This window comes from Macaca fascicularis, chromosome 16, assembly GCF_037993035.2.
Source record: "Macaca fascicularis isolate 582-1 chromosome 16, T2T-MFA8v1.1".
In the NCBI taxonomy this organism is placed as follows: domain Eukaryota; kingdom Metazoa; phylum Chordata; class Mammalia; order Primates; family Cercopithecidae; genus Macaca; species Macaca fascicularis.
In genome coordinates, this window is record NC_088390.1 from 46373709 (window position 1) to 46396968 (window position 23260).

Genomic DNA, 23260 nt, shown 5'->3' on the forward strand with positions numbered 1-23260 from the left:
GCAGTTTCCAAAGGCTTCTATCAAGCCAAACATTGAAGAGATTTGAAAAAAATATAATAAAATAAAACAATATCATTCTTTTCATTAAATTTTGTTTGGGAAAACACAGTTTTCATTTAAAATATGTTATGTTCACATTTAATAGGATTATTGTTGTTTGTTTTTGGTTTTTTTTTTTTAGAGATGAGGTCTCGCTATGTTGCCCAGGCTAAAGTACAGTGGCCAGTCACAGGCACAATTATCACACACTATACCCTAGAACCCTCTGACTCACGCAATCTTCCTGCTTCAGCCTCCTAAGTAGCTGGGATTATAGGCACATGCCAACACACCAGCTGTTGCTATTTTTAAATAACTAAATAAATATTTCGAATATTTAAGTGTTGATTTTTAATATGGTAAATATCAATAGAAAAAAGCCACATAAACAAAAGCTCTTTGGTATCCTTAGTGATTTTTTAAAATATAAGGAAGTCCCTGAAACTAGAAAGTGTGAGAACCACTTGCCTAATGACATCATTCAAAAAATGTTTCTTTCTCTCTTAGTAGCTGCTAAAATATTCTAATCCTTAGCCTATACAGAGATTTAACCCTCACCTGCTGTCCATTTCGGATAAAAGTTCCAAACCAAGTGCGGACCTTCGCATTTGTTCCAAGAAGCAAACCACTTACAAAACAAACCAAGTCACTCACTCCATCCTCACAAGCTTCATTTTTAGTATGATCCAATGTCAAAGCCACACCAAGGCCTGGCAAGTGACATTCCTCCACCTAGCACAGCAAAGAAAACAAACTGAATTCAGTATCATAAGCAAAAAGGGCAAGGATGCTTCCAAATCTAAAGTGTCTAAAGTTTAGAGGAAGAAATCCTACAAAACATAAAAACCCAGAGAGAAAGGTAACATATCCAGTATATAAATAAAATTCCCAACCTCTACAGGACTCTAAAACCATCTTGAGAAGAGTTCTTGGACCTTTGTCTAATAAAACATGGGATCGCTTACCACCATGCCTCGGACCTTGAGGGCCTGAGAAGGATTCATTTTACACAAGAAGCGTAAGGCATCTGTCCTGCGCCTTCCTCCAAGACTTTCTTCATCTTGTCGTTCTCCATTTTTTATCAGGCCCCTACAAACTAACATGATAGAAACCACTTTCTTCAGCCTTGAGAATTAATTGTTTATGACGATTTGACACGACAGAAGAAAAGGATCAGGGTATTTGAAAGCACAACAACAGAAATTGGCCAAAATGAAGCAAAAAATGAAAAGAGACTTAAAAAAGAACAGTAACCTCCAGGACAATATTACACACTCAAACACACTTGCAATTACGGTACCAGTGAGATAAAGTAGAAGACAAAAATACATTTGAGGGCCAGGGGCAGTGGCTCACACCAATAATCCCAGCACTTTGGGAGGTAGAGGGGGCGGGTCACCTGAGGTCAGGAGTTCAAGACTAGCCTAGCCAACATGGTGAAACCCCATCTCTACTAAAAATACAAAAATTAGCTGGGAGTGGTGGCGGGCACCTGTAATCTGAGCTACTCAGGAAGCTAAGGAAGGAGAATCACTTGAACCAGGAGGTAGAGGTTGCAGTGAGCCCAGATTGCATCATTACACTCCAGCCTGGGACGACAAGAGCAAAACTCCGTCTCAAATAAATACATTAATTAATTAATTTGAAGAAAGTTTCCCAAGTTGAATGAAAACTCTAAACCCAGTTCAATGAGCCCTAGGTGGGACAAATGCAAAGAAAATCATACCAAGAAACATCATACATCAACTTTCTGAAACCAGTAATAAAAAGAAAATCTTAAAAGTAACCAGGGCCAGGAACAGTGGCTCACGTCTGTAATCCCAGCACTTTGGCAGGCCGAGGTGGGTGGATCACGAGGTCAAGAGTTCGAGACCAGCCTGGCCAATATAGTGAAACCCCATCTCTACTTAAAATACAAAAATTAGCTGGGCGTGGTGATGCGCAGTCCCAGCTGTAGTCCTAGCTGCTCAGGAGGCTAAGGCAGGAGAATCACTTGAACCCAGGAGGTGGAAACTGCAGTGAGCTGAGATCACACCACTGCACTTCAGCCTGGGCAACACAGCAAGACTCCATCTCCAAAAAAAAGAAAAAGTAACTAGAGCAGAGGATGGGCGCATCACCTCAGGTCAGGAGTTCGAGATCAGCCTAGCCATCATAGTGAAACTCATCTCTATTAAAAATACAAAATTAGCCAGGCATGGGGGCACACGCCTATAGTCCCAGCTACCCAGGAGGCTGAGGAAGGAGAATCGCTTTAACCCCAGGGTGAGCAGAGGTTGCTGTGAGCCACACTTGTGCCACTGCCCTCCAGCCTGGGCAATAGAGCAAGACTCCGTCTCCCCAAAAAAAAAAAAACAAAAAACAAAAAAGAAGCCAGAAGAAATTAAAAAAAAAAAAAAAAAAGTAGCCAGAGGGAAAAAGAAACTTTACAGAGGAATAAAGATAAAATTTACTGCAGAAAAGAGAATGACATCTTTGGTTTTTGTTTTTGTTTTTTCCTAGAAATGGGATCCTGCTTTCTTGCTTTGCCACCATACTAGTCTCAATCTCCTGGCTTCAAACAATCCTCCTGTTTTGGCCTCCCAAAGTACTGGGATTACAGGTGTGAGCCACACACCCGGTCAGAATGACATCTTTAAATAGCTAAAAGATGATGCCAACCTAAAATTTTATACCCTTTGAAAATATATTTTTCCAGACCAAAAAAGCTGGTAAAATTTGTTGCCAACAAACCCACACTACAAAAAATAAGGGAAATTCTTCAAGTTAAGGAGAAATTATATCAGACGGAAATGTGGAACTACGGAAAGGAATTAAGAGCACCAAAAATGGTAAATATGTGGATAAATAGTATTTTCCCGTATATTTTTAGTCTTTATAATTAACTGTTAAAGCAAAAGTAGTAACAATATGCTCTAAGGTTTATAATTCACGTAAAAGTAAAATCCATGACAACAACGGCACAAAGTACAAGAGGACAAAGAAAATAAATAGAAAACAAATAACAAGAAGATTCAAACCTAACCACTATAATAATCATATTTAAATGGTCTATGTATACAGTCTAAACACTCCAATTAAAAGACAAAGACTGTCACTAGATTTAAAAAAATCAAGACGAAATTATACCTGTCCACAAGAAATCCATCTTAAGATATGGATAGATTAAAGAGATGAAGAAATACATATATCACGGAAAAACTAATTATAAGAAAGATGACATGGCTGTATTATTTAGACAAAGTAGAGTTCAAAAGAAGGAATATTACCAAGAATAAAGAAGTCTATTTTGTCACGCCTGTAATCCCAGCACTTAGGGAGGCTGAGGCAGGCAGACCACTTTAGCCCAAGAGTCTGAGATCAGCATGGGTAATATGGCAAAACCCCATATCCACAAAAATACAAAAAAGTACCTGGGCACGCCAGGCGCAGTGGCTCACGCCTGTAATCCCAGCACTTTGGGAAGCCGAGGAGGCTGGATCATGAGGTCAGGAGATCGAGACCATCCTGGCTAACACGGTGAAACGCCGTCTCTACTAAAAATATAAAAAAATTAGCCGGGCGTGGTGGCGGGCACCTGTAGTCCCAGCTACTCGGGAGGCGGAGCTTGCAGTGAGCCGAGATCGCGCCACTGCACGCACACAGACTGGCCAACACAGCGAGACTCCGTCTCAAAAAAAAAAACAAAAAATTAGCTGGGTGCAATGGTACGCGCTGGTAGTCCCAGCCACTCAAGAGGTTGAGGCGGAAGGATCACTTGAGCCTGGGATATCAATGCTGCAGTGAATCATGACTGCACCACTGCACATCAGCCTGTGTGACAGAGCGAGACACTATCTCAAAAAAAAAGCATATTTTGGAGGTTAAAAATCTCCACAAAGAGGCCAAGCACAGTGGCTCATACCTGTAATCCCAACAATCTGGGAGGCCGAGGCGGACAGATCACTTGAGGTCAGGAGTTCAAGACCAGCCTGGCCAAACATGGTGAAACCCCGTCTCTATTAAAAATACAAAAATTAGCCAGGCGTGATGGCTCACGCCTATAATCCCGGCACTTTGGGAGGCCAAGGTTCACAAGGTCAGGAGATCAAGACCATCCTGGCTAACACAGTGAAACCCCATCTCTACTAAAAATACAAAAAATTAGCCGGGCTTGGTGACACGTGCCTGTAGTCCCAGCTACTCGGGAGGCTGAGGCAGGAAAATCGCTTGAACCCGGGAAGCAGGTGTTGCAGTGAGCCAAGATTGCACCACGGCAATTCAGCATGGGCAACAGAGCAAGACTCCGTCTCAAAATAAATAAATTAATTAATTAATTAATTTTAAAAAGCCAGGCGTGGTGGCGCATGCCTGTAATCCCAGGTACTTGGGAAGCTGATACAGGAGAATCGCTTAAACCGAGGAGGCAGAGAACCGAGATCACGTCACTTCACTCCAGCCTGGGAAATAGAGTGAAACTCTGTCTCCAAAAAAAAAAAAAAAAAACTGGGCACAGTGGTTCACATCTGTAATCCCAGCACTTTGGGAGGCCTAGGTGGGTGTATCACGAGGTCAGGAGATCGAGACCATCCTGGCTAATACACTGAAATCCTGCCTCTACTAAAAAAAAATACAAAAAATTAGCCGGGCAGGGTGGCCGGCGCCTGTAGTCCCAGCTACTCCGGAGGTTGAGGCAGAAGAATGGCATGAACCCTGGAGGCCGAGCTTGCAGTGAGCCGAGATCGCGCCACTGCACTCCAGCCTAGGCGACAGAGCAAGACTCTGTCTCAAGAAAAAAAAAAAAAGAAAAAAATCGTATATGACACAAACAAATGGGAAAACATTCCAAGTTCATGGATTGGAAGAATCGGTATCTTTAAAATGGCCATATTGCCCAAAGCAATCTACAGATTCAACACTCTTCATATCAAACTACCAACATGATTTTCCACAAAATTAGAAAAAACTATCCTAAAGTTCATATAGCAAAAAAGAGCCTGAATAGCCAAAGCGACCCTAACAAAAAAAAAACAAAGCCAGAAGCATCACATTACCTAACTTCAAACTATACTACAGGGCTGCAGTAAACAAAACAACATGGCACTAGTATAAAAACAGACACACAGGCTGGGCACAGTGGCTGACGCCTGTTATCTCAGCACTTTGGTAGGCCAAGGCAGGCGGATAACGAGGTCAGGAGATCGAGACCATCCTGGCTAACACAGTGAAACCCTGTCTCTATTAAAAATACAAAAAATTAGCCAGGTGTGGTGGTAGGCACCTTTAGTCCCAGCTACTCAGGAGGCTGAGGCAGGAGAATGGCGTGAACCTGGCAGGCAGACCTGCAGTGAGCCAAGATCGCACCCCTGCACTCCAGTCTGAGCAACAGAGTGAGACTCCATCTCAAAAAAGAAAAAAATAATAAAAATAAAAATAAAAAAATAAAAACAGACCAATGCAACAGAATAGAGAACCCAGAAATAAAGCCACACACCTACAATCATCTGATCTTCAACAAAGTTGACAAAAATAAGCGACAGGGAAAGGACTCCCTATTTAACAAATGGTGTTGGGATAGCTGGCGAGCCATATGCAGAAGAATGAAACTAGACCCCTATCTTTTATCATATACAAAAATTAACTCAAGTTGGATTAAAGATTTAGATGTAAAACCTCAAACGATAAAAATCCTAGAAGAAAAGCTAGGAAATACCATTCTGGACACTGGCCTTGGCAAAGAATCTGTAACTAAGTCCTCAAAAGCAATTGCAATGAAAACAAAAATTGACAAGAGTGACTTATTTAAATTAAAGATATTCTGCTCGCAAAAGAAACTATCAACAGAGCAAACAATCTACAGAATGGGAGAAAATATTCACAAAAATGCATCTGACAAAGGCCTAACATACAGAACCTATAAGGACATAAACAATTCAACAAGCAAAACACCACCCCATTAAAAGTGAGGAAAGGACATTAACAGATATTTCTCAAAAGAAGGCATACAAGCAACCAAAAAACATGAAAAAAATGCTGCATATCACTAATCATCAGAGAAACACAAGTCAAAACCATCATGAAATGCCATCTCACACCAGTGACAATGGCTATAAAAAAGTCAAAAAATAATAGGTGCTAGCGAGGCTGTGGAGAAAAGAGAAGACTTACACATTGTTGGTGGGAATGTAAATTAGTTCAGCCACTGTGGAAAGCAGTTTGAAGTTTTCTCGAAGAACTTAAAACAGAACTACCATTCGACCCAGCAATCTCACTGCTGGATATATACTCAAAGGACAACAAATTGTTCTACCAAAGACACGTGCGCTTGTATGTTCACCCCAATACTATTCACAGTAGCAAAGACATGGAATCAACCTAGGTGCCCATCAACAATGGATTAAATAAAATGCACATATATACCATGCAATACTATGCAGCCATTAAAAAGAATGAAATCATGTCCTTTGCAGCAACAAGGATAAAACTGGAAGCCATCCCATCCTAAGCAAATTAACACAGAAACAGAAAACCAAATACCACATGTTCTCACTATAAGTGGGAGCTAAACACTGGGTACATATGGACATAAAGATGGGAACAATGGATACTGGTGGGGAGGAAGAAAGGGGACAAGGGCTGAGAAACTACCTATTAGGTACTATGCTCATAACCTGGGTGACGGGATCATTCAAACCCCAAACCTCAGTATCATACAATATACCCATGTAACAAACCTGCACATGTACCCCCATGAATCTAAAGTAAAACTTAGAATTTTTTAGAAAAGAAAAATTAAAACAAAGGTGACAACAAATTGAATAATATGTAAATAATGTTTAGAAAGGGGGATATAACTATAAATGTGAAAACTAAGACGATCAAATTTGACTTGGGAAGAAAAGTATATTTTATAATGAAAAAAAGGCTCAATTCATCATAACGATATAATCATACTAAATGCATACAAACCTAACAGAAGAGCTTCGAAATACATGAAGAAAAAACTGACAGAACAAAAAGAAGAAATAGGCAAATCTATAATTATGTCCAGAGACATCAAAACTCCTCTCTCAGTAATTGATAGAATAAGTTGACAAAAAATCGGCAAGGACACAGTTTACAAAGAACTTTTACATATCATCTGATATTCAATAAATCTCTTAGAAAAGTCAGGGAACTATTACACTATCAAAAAAAAAATTAAATAGAGGTGAAAAAATTTAGTCGATTTTTCTCAATTTCTACTTTATACTTCTCTGCAAACTGACAGCAGTAAGGCTAAAATAGAAAGGTCTGATTCCTAGCATTTCTCATTATACATATCCCCTATTGCTCTCTTGATATTTCACAGATACATGTCTCTTCTTTGATCCCTGATTATAGATATTATATCTTCTAGTTCCTTGGGTTGTTTTTTTTTATTTTTAAGACGGAGTCTCGCTCTGTCGCCCAGGCTGGAGTGCAGTGGCACGATCTCAGCTCACTGCAACCTCTGCCTCCCGGGTTCACACCATTCTCCTGCCTCAGCCTCCCGAGTAGCTGGGACTACAGGTGCCTGCCACCATGCCCAGCTAATTTTTTGCATTTTTTTTCAGTAGAGACAGGGTTTCATCGTGTTAGCCAGGATGGTCTCGGTCTCCTGACCTTGTGATCTACCCGCCTCGGCCTCCCAAAGTGCTGGGATTACAGGCGCGAGCCACCATGCCCGACCCTGTTCCTTGGTATTTTTTATTGTGGTATTACAGCATTGGTGACTAATGGCATAAAAAATTTTTCTTTGCTACACTGTTTTTCTTTTTTTTTTTTTTTGAGATGGAGTCTCGCTCTGTCACCCAGGCTGGAGTGCAGTGGTGCAATCTCGGCTCACTGCAACCTCTACCTCCTGGGTTCCAGCGATTCTTCTGCCTCAGCCTCCCCAGTAGTAGCTGGGACTACAGGCGCCCACCACCACATCCGGCTAATTTTTGTATTTTTAGTAGAGATGGGGTTTCACCATATTGGCCAGGCTGGTCTCAAACTTCTGACCTTGTGATCTGCCCGCCTCGGCCTCCCAAAGTGCTGGGATTACAGGCGTGAGCCACCAAGCCCAGCCTGATCTTTAAACTCAATAGTTTGTGAACTCGTTATTTCTTAACAAATACTAACAAACTTTCAAAAGATACAATCTCAAATAAAATCCCATTAATGTTTCTTCTTAGGTCAACAAAATAGGTCCTGTACATGTCCAAGCAAATCTTCTCAATATCCCATATTAGAACCATATTTACCTTCATTAAAACTATCAGGAACATTGGCCACCAAGAGACACAAGAACCAGGCACCATTTCTAACATGCAGCAAAGCTTCAGCTACATCAACTATAGGGAGCAAGGAAGGGAGCTCTACAAGAAAACAAAGTTAGTGTTAGTCTTTGTTAACAGGTGCACTCCACCACACTCAGCTAATATTTTTTTTATTTTTTTGTAGAGACTGAATCTCACTGTGCTGCCCATGTGGGTCTCAAACTTTGGCCTTGAGCGATCCTCCAGCTTCAGCCTCCCAAAGTGCTAAGATTACAGGCATAAGCCACCATGCCTGGCCCCAGTGTTAGAGTGATATTTCTTTTTTTTCTTCTTTGAGACAGGGTCTTGCTCTGTTGCCCAGGCTAGAGTGCAGTGGTGTGATTATAGCTCACTACAGCCTCAACCTCCTGGGCTCAAGCAATCCTCCTGCCTCAGCCTCCTAAAATCCTAGAATTACAGGCATGAGCCACCATGCCCAGACAAGAGTGACATTTCATTGTATTATTAAATATCTTTTGACATTTCACAAATGTCATCTAAAATAAAGTACCTTCTTCTCATAGTCTAGAACTAAGCTGTCCAGTAGGACACCCACTAGCAACATAAAGATACTTAAATTAAAAACAGTTCGGTTCCTCAATCACACTAGCCACATTTCAAGTAATCCATAGCCACAAAGAACACTGGACAGCACAGCATAGAACGGTACAGGAAATTTTATTTTATAGAACTGGTCTAAAGAGTTATTTTCATGAAAATCTTAATTTACTTTTTTTTTTTTTTGCAACGAAGTCTTGCTCTTGTCCCCCAGGCTGGAGTGCAATGGCACAATCTCGGCTCACTGCCACCTCCGCCTCTGTAGTTCAAGTGATCCTCCTGCCTCAGCCTCCCGAGTAGCTGCGATTACAGGTGCCTGCCACCACACCTGGCTAATTTTTGTATTTTTAGTAGAGATGGGGTTTCACCCTGTTGACCAGGCTGGTCTCGAACTCCTAACCTCAGATGATCCGCCTGCCTCGGCCTCCCAAAGTGCTGGGATTACAGGTGTGAGCCACCACACCCAGCCTCTTTTTTTTTTTTTAAGAAAAGGTCTCAGCCAGGTGCAGTGGCTTATGCCTAAAATCCCAGCTTTGGGAAGCTGAGGCGGGCAGATCACAAGGTTAAGAATTTGAGACCAGCCTGGCCAACATGGTGAAACCTTGTCACTACTGAAAATACAAAATTGGCTGGACATGGTGGCGTATGCCTGTAATCCCAGCTACTCAGGAGGCTGAGGCAGGAGAATCACTTGAACCCCAGAGGCAGAGGTTGCAGTGAGCTAAGACCACATCACTGCACTCCAGCCTGGGTGACAGAGTGAGACTCCATCTCAAAAAAAAAGACAAGGTCTCAGTCTGGACAGAGTGCAATGGCACAGTCATGGCTCACTACAGCCTCAATCTCCCAGGCTCAAGCCATCCTCCTGCCTCAGCTTCCCGTACAGCTGGGACTACAGGTATACACCACCACACCAGGCTAATTTTTTTCATTTTTGTAGAGACAAGGTCTCACTATGTTGCCCAGGCTGGTCTTGAACTCCTGAGCTCAAGTGATCCTCCTGCTTTGGCCTCCCAAAGTGCTGGGATTACAGGCACGAGCGACAGCCTTCTTTACATTTTTCTGTCCTCTTTTATTTCTATCATTCACAACTATTATATAGAATCTGGAAAATACAAAAAGGTACACCGAAGAAAATTAAAATCTGCTCTAATCCCATCATTCAAAGTTAATATAAAATGTTTTCACAGGCCTGTAGTCCCAGTTATTCAGAAGGCTGAAGTGGGAGGATCCCTTGAGTCCGGGAATTCAAGGCTGCAGTGGGCTACGATCCTGCCACCGTACTCCAGCCTGAGCAACAGAGCAAAACTCTGTCTCTAAAAAAAAACAAGTATTTTATTTTAATTCACCAAGGGTATTGTTCTTGCTTTAACTTTTAACAAAACTGGGATTATATTCTACTTAACACTTTGCCCTTTGCTTTTCTCACTTAACATATTGTAAATATTTTCCAAAATCATTTAAAATCATTAAATCAAAGATACCATGTTAATGTTTGCATGTCACACTATGAAAATAATATAATTTACTTAATCATTGTCTATTAGTCACTTTTGACTTAAACTCATATAAGGTATTTGTTATATAATCCCTAAAATAACATAGCATACCAGGCTAAGAAGTTACACAGTACCATTTAACAAGAAACTATATATGAAATGCATCTTAGCACTCAGTACAGTACCTGCTTGTAAAATACAAAGTACATCTGCAGCTTCCTCCAAATAAACTGGACTCTCAAAAAGTTCAGAAGACTTGAAAAAAAATTCTCCATTGGACTCAGACACCTTAAAAAAGAAAAAATATATATATAAACTTTATTAATTTCAGATAATTAAATCCCTATTTTTATAATTATTTCTTGAACTCACAGATTATCTCTTAATGTATCACTAATATACCACAGCAGAATATGAAGTATTCAATCAATTTCAACCAATTTAACCACACACAGCAGTCATGTTAATTATTATTCATATATAGCAATATCAATTTCAAGAACTAATTTCTGTCTAAATATTTGGAGACAACTGGAATTAAAGGATAAGGCAAGCCAAAGAAATGAACTACAAATGCAGCCTACATAAACTGCTTTAAAAAAGCCAAAAACAGTCAACCTAAAGCAGTTTAACAAATATAAATTCATGGCCAGGTGTGGTGGCTCACGCTTGTAACCCCAGCACTTTGGGAGGCCAAGATGGGTGGATCAGCTGAGGTCAGGAGTTCGAGGCCAGCCTGGTCAACACGGTGAAACCCTGTCTCTACTAAAAATACAAAAATTAGGCCAGGCGCAGTGGCTCACGCCTGTAATCCCAGCACTTTGGGAGGCCAAGGCGGGCAGATCACAAGGTCAGGAGATCGAGACCATCCTGGCTAATACGGTGAAACCCTGTCTCTACTAAAAATACAAAAAAATATCCGGGCGTGGTGGCGGGTACCTGTAGTCCCAGCTACTTGGGAGGTTGAGGCAGGAGAATCGCTTGAACCCGGGAGGTGGAGGTTGCAGTGAGTAAGATCACGCCATTGCACTCCAGCCTGGGCAACAAGAGCGAAACTCCATCTCGAAAAAACAAACAAACAAAAATAAATAAATAAAAGTATCAAAATAGTAAAAAAGAGAAGGAAATTATAATTTATGATGGAAATTTTAGAAAAAATTTTAACACACCTTAAAAAAAATCTAAAACTCACAAAAATCCTCTCTACCAGGATTTTCTTTTCTTTTTTTTTTTTGAGATGGAGTCTCGCTCTGTCGCCCAGGCTGCAGTGCAGTGGTGCGATCTGGCCTCACTCACTGCAAGCTCCACCTCCCAGGTTCGCGCCATTCTCCTACCTCAGCCTCCCCAGTAGCTGGACTACAGGTGCCCGCCACCTCGCCCGGCTAATTTTTTTTGTATCTTTTCAGTAGACAAGGGGTTTCATCATGTTAGCCAGGATGGTCTCAATCTCCTGACCTCGTGATCCGCCCACCTCGGCCTCCCAAAGTGCTGGGATTACAGGCGTGAGCCACCGCGCCTGACCTCTACCAGTATTTTCTATGGAAACAGAATTTAGTCCTTTTTGTCCACAATTTATAAAACTAAACTTTATTTACCACAAATTAACTGACTCCCCAAAATTATAACAGTAAATAAAGATCCAATTTAGTGTTTTTGTTTGTTTTTGGTTTTTTGTTGTTATTGTTTTTGAGGCAGTTTCACTCTTGTTGCCCAGGCTAGAGTGTAATGGCGCAATCTCGGCTCACCACAACCTCCACCTCTCAGGTTCAAGCGATTCTCCTGCCTCAGCCTCCCCAGTAGCTGGGATTATAGGCATGCGTCACCATGCCTGGCAAATTTTGTATTTTTTAGTAGAAACGCGGTTTCTCCATGTTAGTCAGGATGGTCTTGAAATCCCGACCTCAGGTGATCCACCCAGTTCGGCCTCCCAAAGTGCTGGGATTACAGGCGTAAGCCACCACGCCCAGCTAGTTTAGTTATTTATATGATAGACCTTTGACATTCAAAAATTTTAAATTCAAAGTTTCAATTAACCATAATTACCCAAAGATCTACGACCCAAGTAATCTATAATTTTGCAAAGAAGATAACTTTAATAGCTTTCATTAGTGTAGAGAAGCACTTTGGTCATTTAGTGATTGAGACTAGCCAATCATCCTATATTCAATTCAGCATTGATACTTCCCCCTACTGTCATATATGAGGCTGTTACTGCTCATCCAGTGTCTAAATGAATCACATACATTTTTCAGTTATTCACATTCAGTTATTCAAAATGTTACTTCATTACACTTTATGGGAAAAATTATATCTCATAAAGGTATTATTTGATAATAAATTTGATAGTCTATACAAGCCTTGAGATAAATCCCTTTCTAAATGTCAAGAAGCCACTGTGTATGGATTCCATACAGAAAAAAAATCCCTCTGATAGAAAACGCAGAACAAGTATAAATGAGAGAAAATAATAATTAGAGAAGGCCTTTAAGCAGACTTATAATATCCTTTCAGCCTTTGAAAGGAAAACAAATATATAGAAATAAGAGTAGAGAAGCCCGGGCACAGTGGCCCATGCCTGTAATCCCAACACTTTGGGAGGCTGAGGCGGGTGGATCACCTGAGTTCAGGAGTTCGAGACCAGCCTGGCCAGCCTGGCCAACATGGTGAAACCCCATCTCTACTGAAAATACAAAAAATTAGCCGGGCATGGTGGCGGGCACCTGTAATCCCAGCTACTCAGGAAGCTGACGCAGGAGAACCGCTTGAATCCGGGAGGTGGAGATTGCAGTGAGCCGAGATCACACCACTGCATTCCAGCCTGGGCAATAAGAACAAAACTCTGTCTCCAAAAAAAAGAACAAAATAAGAGTAGAGGAGAATTCAACCTGCCTGCCTTCTTGCCTCTTTTTCTGTCTACCTCCCTATACACAGACATCAAATCATGCATACTTTGAGCTGTGGTTAAAAGAAATGCACCTTGTTCATAATTGCCAACAGTTCACTAAGCACAAGACGCAATCGACGAGGTGAATCACTGTGTTCAAACTCTAACGTCAGTCCATGCTGAAGCTGTGATACCAGGATGCTCTCTCCACTGCCTCCTCCAAGTTTATGCCTAATGAAGTACAAACATGCAACACAATTATGAAAACACTGATATGGAAATAACTGCATAAAAATTATTTTTTATTGAAATAAGCTACAAAAGGATGTATAAAGTGTTCTAAAATGTTCTGTTACTTCTGAAATGCTACTTAGTTTGCCTATGTATTTCAGGGATTCACATCCTATGTATAATAAATACTACACCACATAGGCCAGGCACGGTGGCTCACGCTGGTAATCCCAGCACTTTGGGAGGCCGAGGTGGGCGGATCACAAGGTCAGGAGTTTGTGACCAGCCTGGCCAATATGGTGAAACCTCGTCTCTACTAATAATACAAAAAAGCCAGGCGTGGTGGCACGTGCCTGTAGTCCCAGCTACTTGGGAGACTGAGACAGAAGAATCGCTTGAACCTAGGAGGTGGAGGTTGCAGTGAGCCGAGATTATGCCACTGCACTCCAGCCTGGGCGACAGGGCGAGACTCCGTCTAAAAAAATAAACATAAAAATAAAAAATAAATACTCCACCACAACTGACAATTAACACTCACTTCCACTAATGGTGGCTTGCTACCAGATTCACAGTGGGCCGAGAAGGACATAGCATCTGCCCAAAATCTTTGGGAATATCTAAGCTTTAAAAGCCTCTCAAGAGGCTAGGCCCAGTGGCTCACTCTTGTAATCCCAGCACTTTAAGAGGCCAAGGCAGGTGGATCACCTGAGGTCAGGAGTTCGAGACCAGCCTGGCCAACATGATAAAACCCCGTCTCTACTAAAAATACAAAAAATTAGCCGGGTGTGGTGGCAGGTGCCTGTAATCCCAGCTACTTGGGAGGCTAAGGCAGGAGGATCATTTGAACCCAGGAGGCTGAGGTTGCAGTGAGCCGAGATCACACCATTGCATTCCAGCCTGGGCAACAAGAGCAAAACTCTGTCTCAAAAAAGAAAAAAGAAAAAAGGCCTCCCAAGTGATTCCAATAAATCCCTCTAACCTAGGGGAAGTTACCCTACCTACTTCCCACTGAAAGTAACTGGCCTAATGAGTTTAGCCCACATACAACAGCACATTGCCAAATTTCTCTAGATAACATTTTATAACATGGAAGTCAAAAGATTCTGGAATTGTAACTATAAACAGAAAAGACCTAAGTAAAATTCTCTCCAGAGTTTAGATTCTCGTTCTCTGTTTTCTGGAGAGCTCTGAAAAATATCTGATTCCCTGTTCTTTGTCAAATCCAAATCCACATATAATATAACATAACATTACCTAAGCTGCTGTTCTTTGCTGGCATCTTGTTCTAAAGCATGAAAGTCCACGGACAACAATGCAACAATGGAGTTGACAGCTTCCACTCCAGAGAGAAGGCGAAGGATGAGTTTCTTATCCTGAGCCCAGCTTTGGCTCTGGTCAGCAGGTGCACAAAGTGCCATCCGTACCAAGCAGGGCAGGAGAAGTCTTAATTCTGGATCGCTTAAAGATGCCAGGCGAACAACATCCACCTTCTGCATTGCCTCAAAAGCAAAAGGGCTGACAAACTGAAGACTTGTACATTCAGTCATTATTACTGTTTGTTGATCCTAATGGTAAAAATACAAATGAAAGTAGGAGTTTAACTTCCACATATATGAACACCCAACTTTCTAAAAACCCTGAAAAATGTGGTTTATCTTTAATAGGCCCCTATGTTGGCAATGTTCCTGGCACAATCAAGACAAGGCTTCTCTGTCTCCCTAGGTTTTTACTGTCACCTGGAAAATGAGAAAGAAAACAGAGTATATTAATGTCTCTTCCAGCCTCAGGAATCTTCTGCTCTAATACTCATATTTTACAAAGAAGGAATATGAAGGTCAGAGAGATGAAGTAACAGTCCCAAAGTAGATTACTAGTTAGAGGCACAATTCAAGGCTGAATCCTCATCTACTAAAATCCCAGTCCAAAACTTTCTCCACTGTATCAGTCATATGAGCTCCACAAAATGTAAATAAAAGTAAGTGAACGGTCATAGTTAAGTGCTTTCTTTCATACCCCGATAGTTTCAAACGCCTACCCCGATAGACATAAAGAACTATTGGGCTTCTCTTTCTCAACCTCCATGAGTCGGTGGAAAAACTAGCAAATCACTGGGCAAAAGCAATATCAGATTCAAGGCTCTGGAGGCCACAACACTATCCTATGTCCCCTGTGTTACTGGGTAAAAAGCAGATGCGTGGGTGCTATGTGAGAGAGAAAGACGCGTCTCACTACGGCACTTCTCTGTCTCCAGGAATCATCAAAGACACAAAAAGTAAACAAACAAAAAGGCAGTGAGCACGTAGCCAAAGCCATCCCCTCTCAAGGCCGACCGACTAGCAGCAGCGTGGGTATAAGTCGTGGGTAAAAACTGCTTTGCTTTCAGGGAGGGGCTGCTCTTTTAACAGAGGAGCGGGCTGATTGGAGCAGAGGCGCCAAGACCTGTGTGCTCCTGCGTCTCGCCCCGGGCGCAACCAGAACCAACAAGTCCCTCGGGCTGAGCAAAGTCTGGCCAGGCTCCGACACGGACCTAGGAACGCGCTGAGGTCTGAGAAGCGGACGCTTCATACCTTAAGATCTACCCTCCAGCCTCACGGAACCCCACACGGACTCCGCGTCCTAGAGGCGGGACGCGGCAGAAATCGAGAGCGCGGTCCGAAGTTGGGCCTAGGCGATGATCCGGAACCCCAAACCCTAGTTGTGCCTCGAGTCGACTCGGGCACCGAGAACTCAGACGCCGGGACCAACCGGATTGTCGATACGAAGTGGGGAGGATGGGGGCACCACACAAAGGCAGAACCGGGACTGTAGGGACGGAAAAGCGGGAGACTTTTTCAACCTGCACCCAGCACCTTCATTCATCCCCAGCGTCTGACTCCCGTCGGCCACCGTACTGGTCTGGGAGGAAGGGTGGCTGTGAGAGGAAGGGTGGCTGTGAGAGGAAGGGCGGCTGTGAGAGGAAGGGCAGAGATGTCGGCGCCAATGCAACTATGCGCGTGCGCGGTCCCGCCCCTTTCTCCACTCTATTTGCCCTGCCCTACTTCCTCGCCAAAAATTTAGAAATGTGATTCTGGTAGGCTCTCTTTTCCAGAGCGTACCGGCTCCTTCCTTTTAGACAAGCCACTGGGCCCCGCAGAACTTCAATTTCATCATCACAGGATTGCCATGGCATTCAAATGGCATAACGTATGTTAAAATTGTTCCCACTATTCTTTGACACTAGTGGTACCAAACTGTACTCTTTAAATCTCTGCCTGTGCCTTCCCAGAACCAAAATTCTAGAATCCCAGAATTTGTAGGAGAATTTTAAAAGCGATCTAACCCCAAACTTTCTTCCGCTCTTGACCTCACACGTACGCTGTCAGAAGTTAAACACCTTCCTTTCAGGTTCTTAACTTGGGGGGCCCGTAGAACCTTAGAGGGGTAATGCACGGGGATTCAGGAATTCTCTGGAATTCATTGAGAACTGAGTGCTCGACACTTCTTCCAGGAAGAGGGTCCAAAACTTTGAACAACTTCTCAAAGAAAGTCTGATCACTCAGAAAAGAACCACTAGTCTATATGAAGAACCGCTAGTCTATGTGTCTTCATACTATTTCTTGTTCTTAGTTCGATCAACGTTTATTTGGCATCTTCTGTTTACCAGATACTGTGCTACGAGCTGGAAATAAAAATATTTTACAAAGATATAGTACTTTATAACCTCTTTAAAAATAAAGTCTGAGCCGGGCGCAGTGGCTCACGCCTGTAATCCCAGCGCTTTGGGAAGCCGAGGCGGGCGGATCACCTGAGGTCAGGAGTTCGAGACCAGCCTGACCAACATAACTAAACCCCAACTCTGCAAAAAATATATAAATTACCCCCGCGTGGTGGCGGGCACCTGTAATCCCAGCTACTTGGGAGGCTGTGACAGGAAAATCACTTGAACATGGGAAGCAGATGTTTCAGTGAGCGGAGATCATGCCATCTCACTCCAGCCTGGGTGACAGAGCAAGACTCTGTCTCAAAAAAAAAAAAAAAAAATACGGCTTTCAACATAGATCAGCAAAGGAAGAAAAGAATTGTGTATTGCAATGCTTCTCAAAATTTATTCCACCTGACCCAGAGTAATACATTTCACATTGTGACCCGGAACACACATATGTATATATCCACATACAAAAATAAGTGTAAGTGTACAAATTTATATGCTATATAAACATATAAATATTTAACATAAACCCACATTTACATGGAAACAAATATTTTGTATAATAACACACACACTACATGTTTTCTACTTCTCTTTAAAAAATTGCTTGTCACTGCACACTAAAACTGATTTCACAATCTATTAATGGGTTGCAAACTGTACTGCACTGGCATTTTTAAGGTAATATTTGGGATTTATTTATTGAACAGTTGCTAGGCACTATAATAAATGCTTTATATATATTATCTGATTTAATCCTGTGAGGTAGATAATATTATTCGCCTTTTGCAATTGAGGAAATTGAGAGAGGGTAAGCAATTTCATCTCCATGGATGATCATTTCACAGGAAAAGTGTGAAGGCAATGCAAACATTTGTTGGAGGGATGAATGAGAGGAAGATGTGGGTGTGAACTAAGTGATTTTAAAGATCCTTTCCAACTCTAATTATGATCCTCTGTTCACTAATGGAGAAACAACACGCAGATTCAGTATCTCCATCTTGATCTACGGAGAAACAGAAAATCACATCCAGCCTGAATGAGATGGCTGGAGTGTCACATAATGAGTGCTGACACTTTCTCCAAGACCCTCTCTCCTTCTTTTCCAGTTCACCAACACCTTGAGTTGCTCAAGCCAGAAACCTAAAAGTCATCCTAGACTCTAGTCTCTCCCCCTTGTATTAATTTAGCAAAAATCTTTATAATCATTGAAACACTGTAATGTTTGCCAATAAAAGTTTTTTTTTTTTTTTTTTTTTGAGACAGAGTCTCGCTCTGTTGCCCAAGCTGGAGTGCAGTGGCATGATCTCAGCTCACTGCAACCTCTGCCTCCCAAGCTGAAGCAATCCTCCCACCTCAGCCTCCTGAGTAGCTGGGACCATAGGCGTGCACCACCACACTTGGCTAATTTTTTTTTTTTTTGAGACGGAGTCTCACTTTGTCACCCAGGCTGGGGTGCAGTGGTGCGATCTTGGCTCACTGCAACCTCCGCCTCCCAGGGTCAAGCAATTCTCCTGCCTCAGCCTCCTGAGTAGGTGGGATTACAGGCACCCACCACCATGCCTGGCTAATTTTTTGTATTTTTAATAGAGACAGGGTTTCACCATGTTGGCCAGGCTGGTCTCGAACTCCTGACCTCATCTGGGAAATCCCAGCTGAGGCCTCCCAAAGTGCTGGGATTTCAGTCATGAGTCTCCATACCTGGCCTCTCTTTTTTTTTCTTTTCGAAACAAGTTCTCAAGAAAAGAGCAGCAGTGCAGTCGAGCGATCTTGGCTCACTACAGCCTCAACCTCCTGGGATCAGGTGATCCTCCCACTTCAGCCTCCCAAGTAACTGAGACTATGGTTGTGCGTCACCACACCTGGCTAATTTTTCTATTTTTTTGTAGAGACGGTTTCATTATGTGGCCAAGCTGGTCTTGAACTCCTGGACTCAAGCCATCCGCCCCCCTCCTCAGTCCACCAAAGTGCTAGGATTACAGGAGCAAGCCACTGCACCTGGCTTGACCAGCTTACTTTTATTCTTCTACTTTATTTTTCAGTCAGACTGGAGGAAGAGAGAAACAGAGTAATGAAAAAAAGAGAAAAACACATTAGAGTATCTACAATGTTTCATGTATACTAGGAGCTTAATGTAGATTGCAGAGTAATTGAGCTTCCAGAAGTTAGAAGACCTAGCTATAAAAAGGTGAAGACCAATGTCATTTGGAAATAGTCATAGAATTCCAGAAGCACAAGGATCTCAGAAGACATCTAGCTCCATTTTGCTCAACACAATACTTTTTATAGTGTGACTATTTTATCTTGTAAGATGTCTTTCCAGAGGGCACCATGGCTCATGCCTGTAATCCCAGCACTTCGGGAGGCCGAGGTGGGTGGATCACGAGGTCAGGAGTTCTAGACCAGCCTGGCCAATATGATGAAACCCTGTCTCTACTAAAAATACAAAAATTAATTGGGCGTGGTGGTGTGTGCCTATAGTCCCAGCTGCTTGGGAGGCTGAGGCAGGAGAATCACTTGAACCCGGGAGGCAGAGGTTGCATTGAGCTGAGATCACACCACCGCACTCTATCCTGGGCAACAGAGTGAGACTCCATCTAAAAAAATTTTTTCATGTTTCAGCCTGTCAAGATCTTTGACTCTTCTACACTGGCTATCTGTTTTAGCTTAGCAGATCATATCTTCATTAATGTTATGGATAAAACATTGAATAGAATTGGGTCCAGCCAAGGCTCCTAGTTCAGCATTAGAGACATCCCTCCAGGTTGACATAGCTCCACCAATCAAGGCTCTTTGAGTATGAGACTGTTTTATGAATCAGCCCAACTACTAAAACACTACCCTTCTTTGGGATAAAGTTCAATTTCCTTAGGACGGAACTAAAAGGACTGATTGATTGATTGATTATATTTTTGGGAGACAGAGTCTCACTCTGTCGCCCAGGATCGAGTGCAGTGGCTCACTCTTGGCTCACTGCAACCTCTGCCTCCCGGGTACAAGCAATTATCCTGCCTCAACCTCCCAAGTAGCTGGGAATACAGGCACCTGCCACCACGCCCAGCTAAATTGTTTTATATTTTTAGTAGAGACGGGGTTTCACCATGTTGGCCAGGCTGGTCTCAATCTCCTGACCTCAAGTGATTTGCACAGCTTGGCCTCCCAAAGTGCTGGGATTACAGGCGTGAGCCACCGTGCCCAGCCCAAAGACGGAATTTTTTTTTTTTTTTTTTTTTGATATGGAGTCTCACTCTGTTGCCCAGGCTGGAGTGCAGTGGTGTAATCTCAGCTCACTGCAACCTCTGCCTCTTGGGTTCAAGCAAGTCTCCTGCCTCTGCCTCCTGAGTAGCTGGGATTACAGGCGCCCACCACCACGCCTGGCTAAATTTTTTTGGGTATTTTCAGTAGAGATGGGGTTTCACCATGTTGGCCAGGCTGGTCTCAAACTCTTGACCTCAGGTGATCTGCCCACCTTAGCTTCCCAAAGTGCTGAGATTACAGGCATGAGTCACTGCACCCAACCCAAAAACAGATTTTGACTTAAAACTCTAGCTTGGACTCCTGCCATATCCCACCATGGTGCCATTTTAGTCAGTTGGAACTGTTTATGTCTCAAAACCTTCTCAATATTCTTGGACCTTCTCATCACAGTTCCTCCTATATAGAATGCTTTTCAATCTCTTCCTTAATGCAAACTCCTAAGTGTCCTTTAAGTCTCACTTCCAGTGTTCCCTTGCTAAGAGACCTTTCCCTGACAAACCAGCTACCCCTTCACTAACCAGGTATCCCTATTCTATGCTCTCAAGGCACCTTTTGCTTCCTTCAGCCATACTACTTAACACATTATATTGTAATTGTTAGAACTTCTCTGTCTCTCCCACTAGCAAGTATTTTGAGAGCAGGGACCATATTTTAGTTCCTTGCCAAAGGCACAGTACAACACTTAACATTGCTTTGTTGAATTAAAGATTCAGGCATAAAGATACCACGATGCATAGTTTGCAAATATTCTCCCATTCTGCAGGTTGTCTGTTTACTCTGTTAATAGTTTCTTTTGCTGTGCAGAAGCTCTTAAGTTTAATTAGATCCCATTTGTCATTTTTTGCTTTTGTTGCAATTGGTTTTTGTGTCTTTATTATAAAATCTTTGCCTGTTCCTATGTCCAGAATGGTATTGCCTAGGTTGTGTTCCAGGATTTTTATAACTTGGGGGTTTATGTTTAAGTCTTTAATCCATCTTGAGTTGATTTTATGGTGTAAGGAATGGGTCCAGCTTCAATCTTCTGCATAGGACTAGCCAATTATCCCAGCACCATTTATTGAATAGGGAGTATTTTCCCCATTGCTTGTTTCTGACAGCTTTGTTAAAGATCAGATGGTCGTAGAATGTGTGGCCTTTTTTTCTGGGCTCTCTATTCTGTTCCATTGGTCTATGTGGCTGTCTTTGTACCAGTACCGTGCTATTTTGGTTACTGTAGCCCCATAGCGTAGTTTGAAGTCGGGTAACCTGATGCCTCCAGCTTTGTTCTTTTTGCTTAGGATTACCTCGGCTATTCGGGCTCTTTTTTGGTTCCATACAAACTTTACAATAGCTTTTTCTAGTTCTGTGAAGAATGTCATTAGTAGTTTGATAGGAATAGCACTGAATCTGTAAATTGCTTTGGGAAGTATGACTATTTTAATGATATTGATTCTTCCTATCCATCAGCATGGGATGTTTTTCCATTTGTGTCTTCTGTGACTTCTGACAAATGTGTAACATCCAGCATCTATAAGAAACTGAAAAAAAAAAAAATGTAGAAGAGAAAGACAGTCCCAGCTGGGCACGGTGGCTTACAGCTGTAATCCCAGCACTTTAGGAGGCCGAGGCAGGTGGATCACCTGAGGTCAAGAGTTCAAGACCAGCCTGACCAACATGGAGAAATCCTGTCTCTACTAAAAATACAAAATTAGCCGGGTATGGTGGCGCATGCCTGTAATTCCAGCTACGCGGGAGGATGAGGCAGAAAAATCGCTGAACCAGGGAGGGGGAGGTTGCGGTGAGCCGAGATCGTGCCATTGCACTCTGGCCTGGGCAACGAAAGCGAAACTCCATCCAAAAAAAAAAAAAGACAGCCCCGTTAAAAAGTGGGCAAAAAGGCCGGGCGCTGTAGCTCACGCCTGTAATCCCAGCACTTTGGGAGAACAAGGCAGGCGGATCACAAGGTCAGCAGTTCGAGACCAGCCTGGCCAACATGGTGAAACCCCGTTTCTACCGAAAATACAAAAAAAAAAAAAAGAAAAAAAATTAGCCGGGCATGGTGGCGTGCGCCTGTAATCCCAGCTACTCGGGAGGTTGACGCAAAAGAATTGCTTGAACCCAGGAGGTGGAGGTTGCAGTGAGCCGAGATCGTGCCACTGCACCCCACCCTGGGCGACAGAGTGAGATTCGGTCTAAAAAAACAAAAAAAAAAGTGGGCAAAGAACATAAACAGCTGCTTTTCAAAAGAAGACATACAGGTGGCCAACAAGCATATGAAAAAAAGGTAAATATCACTGAGCATTTGAGAAATGCAAATCAAAACCACAATGAGATATCTCACACCAGTCAGAATGAGTATTTTTTAAAAGTCAAAAAATAGTGATCGCTTTGGCAGCACATATACTACAATTAGAAGGATACAAAGATGATGATGATGATGATTATTATTATTATTATTATTTTGAGATGGAGTCTCGCTCTGTCGCACAGGCTGGAGTGTAGTGGCGCGATCTGTAGCTGGGACTACAGGCGCCCGCACCACGCCCGGCTAATTTTTTGTATTTTTAGTAGAGACAGGGTTTCACCATGTTGGCCAGGATGGTCTCAATCTCTGGACCTCGTTATCTGCCTGCCTTGGCCTCCCAAAGTGCTGGGATTACAGGCGCAAGCCACTGTGCCCAGCCCTTTTTTTCTTTTCTTTTCTTTTTTTTTTTTTTTTTTTTGAGATGGAGTCTGGCTCTGTCATCCAGGCTGGAGTGCAATGGTGCAATCTCGGCTCTCTGCAACCTCCACCTCCTGGGTTCAAGCGATTCTTCTGCCTCAG

General features: G+C 42.6%; 1 protein-coding gene across 3 annotated transcripts in view; it reads right to left on the bottom strand.

The window, feature by feature from the left end:
• INTS2 (integrator complex subunit 2) overlaps positions 1-16408 on the bottom strand; it is a 63294-nt gene extending 46886 nt beyond the window's left edge. The window contains exons 1-7 of one of the 3 annotated variants that reach the window (XM_005583890.5): positions 16361-16408; positions 14766-15076; positions 13373-13511; positions 10582-10684; positions 8286-8399; positions 1005-1135; positions 598-771 (exon numbers count right to left, since the gene is read on the bottom strand). In XM_005583890.5, the coding sequence (XP_005583947.2) occupies positions 598-771; positions 1005-1135; positions 8286-8399; positions 10582-10684; positions 13373-13511; positions 14766-15076; positions 16361-16366 (978 nt within the window). In that variant the 5' untranslated portion in view covers positions 16367-16408. Of the gene's footprint in view, positions 1-597; positions 772-1004; positions 1136-8285; positions 8400-10581; positions 10685-13372; positions 13512-14765; positions 15077-16078 lie in introns of all 3 variants that reach the window. The other 2 variants (XM_015438382.4, XM_005583891.5) reach the window with 2 other exon arrangements.
• Positions 16409-23260: the final 6852 nt, after the last annotated feature.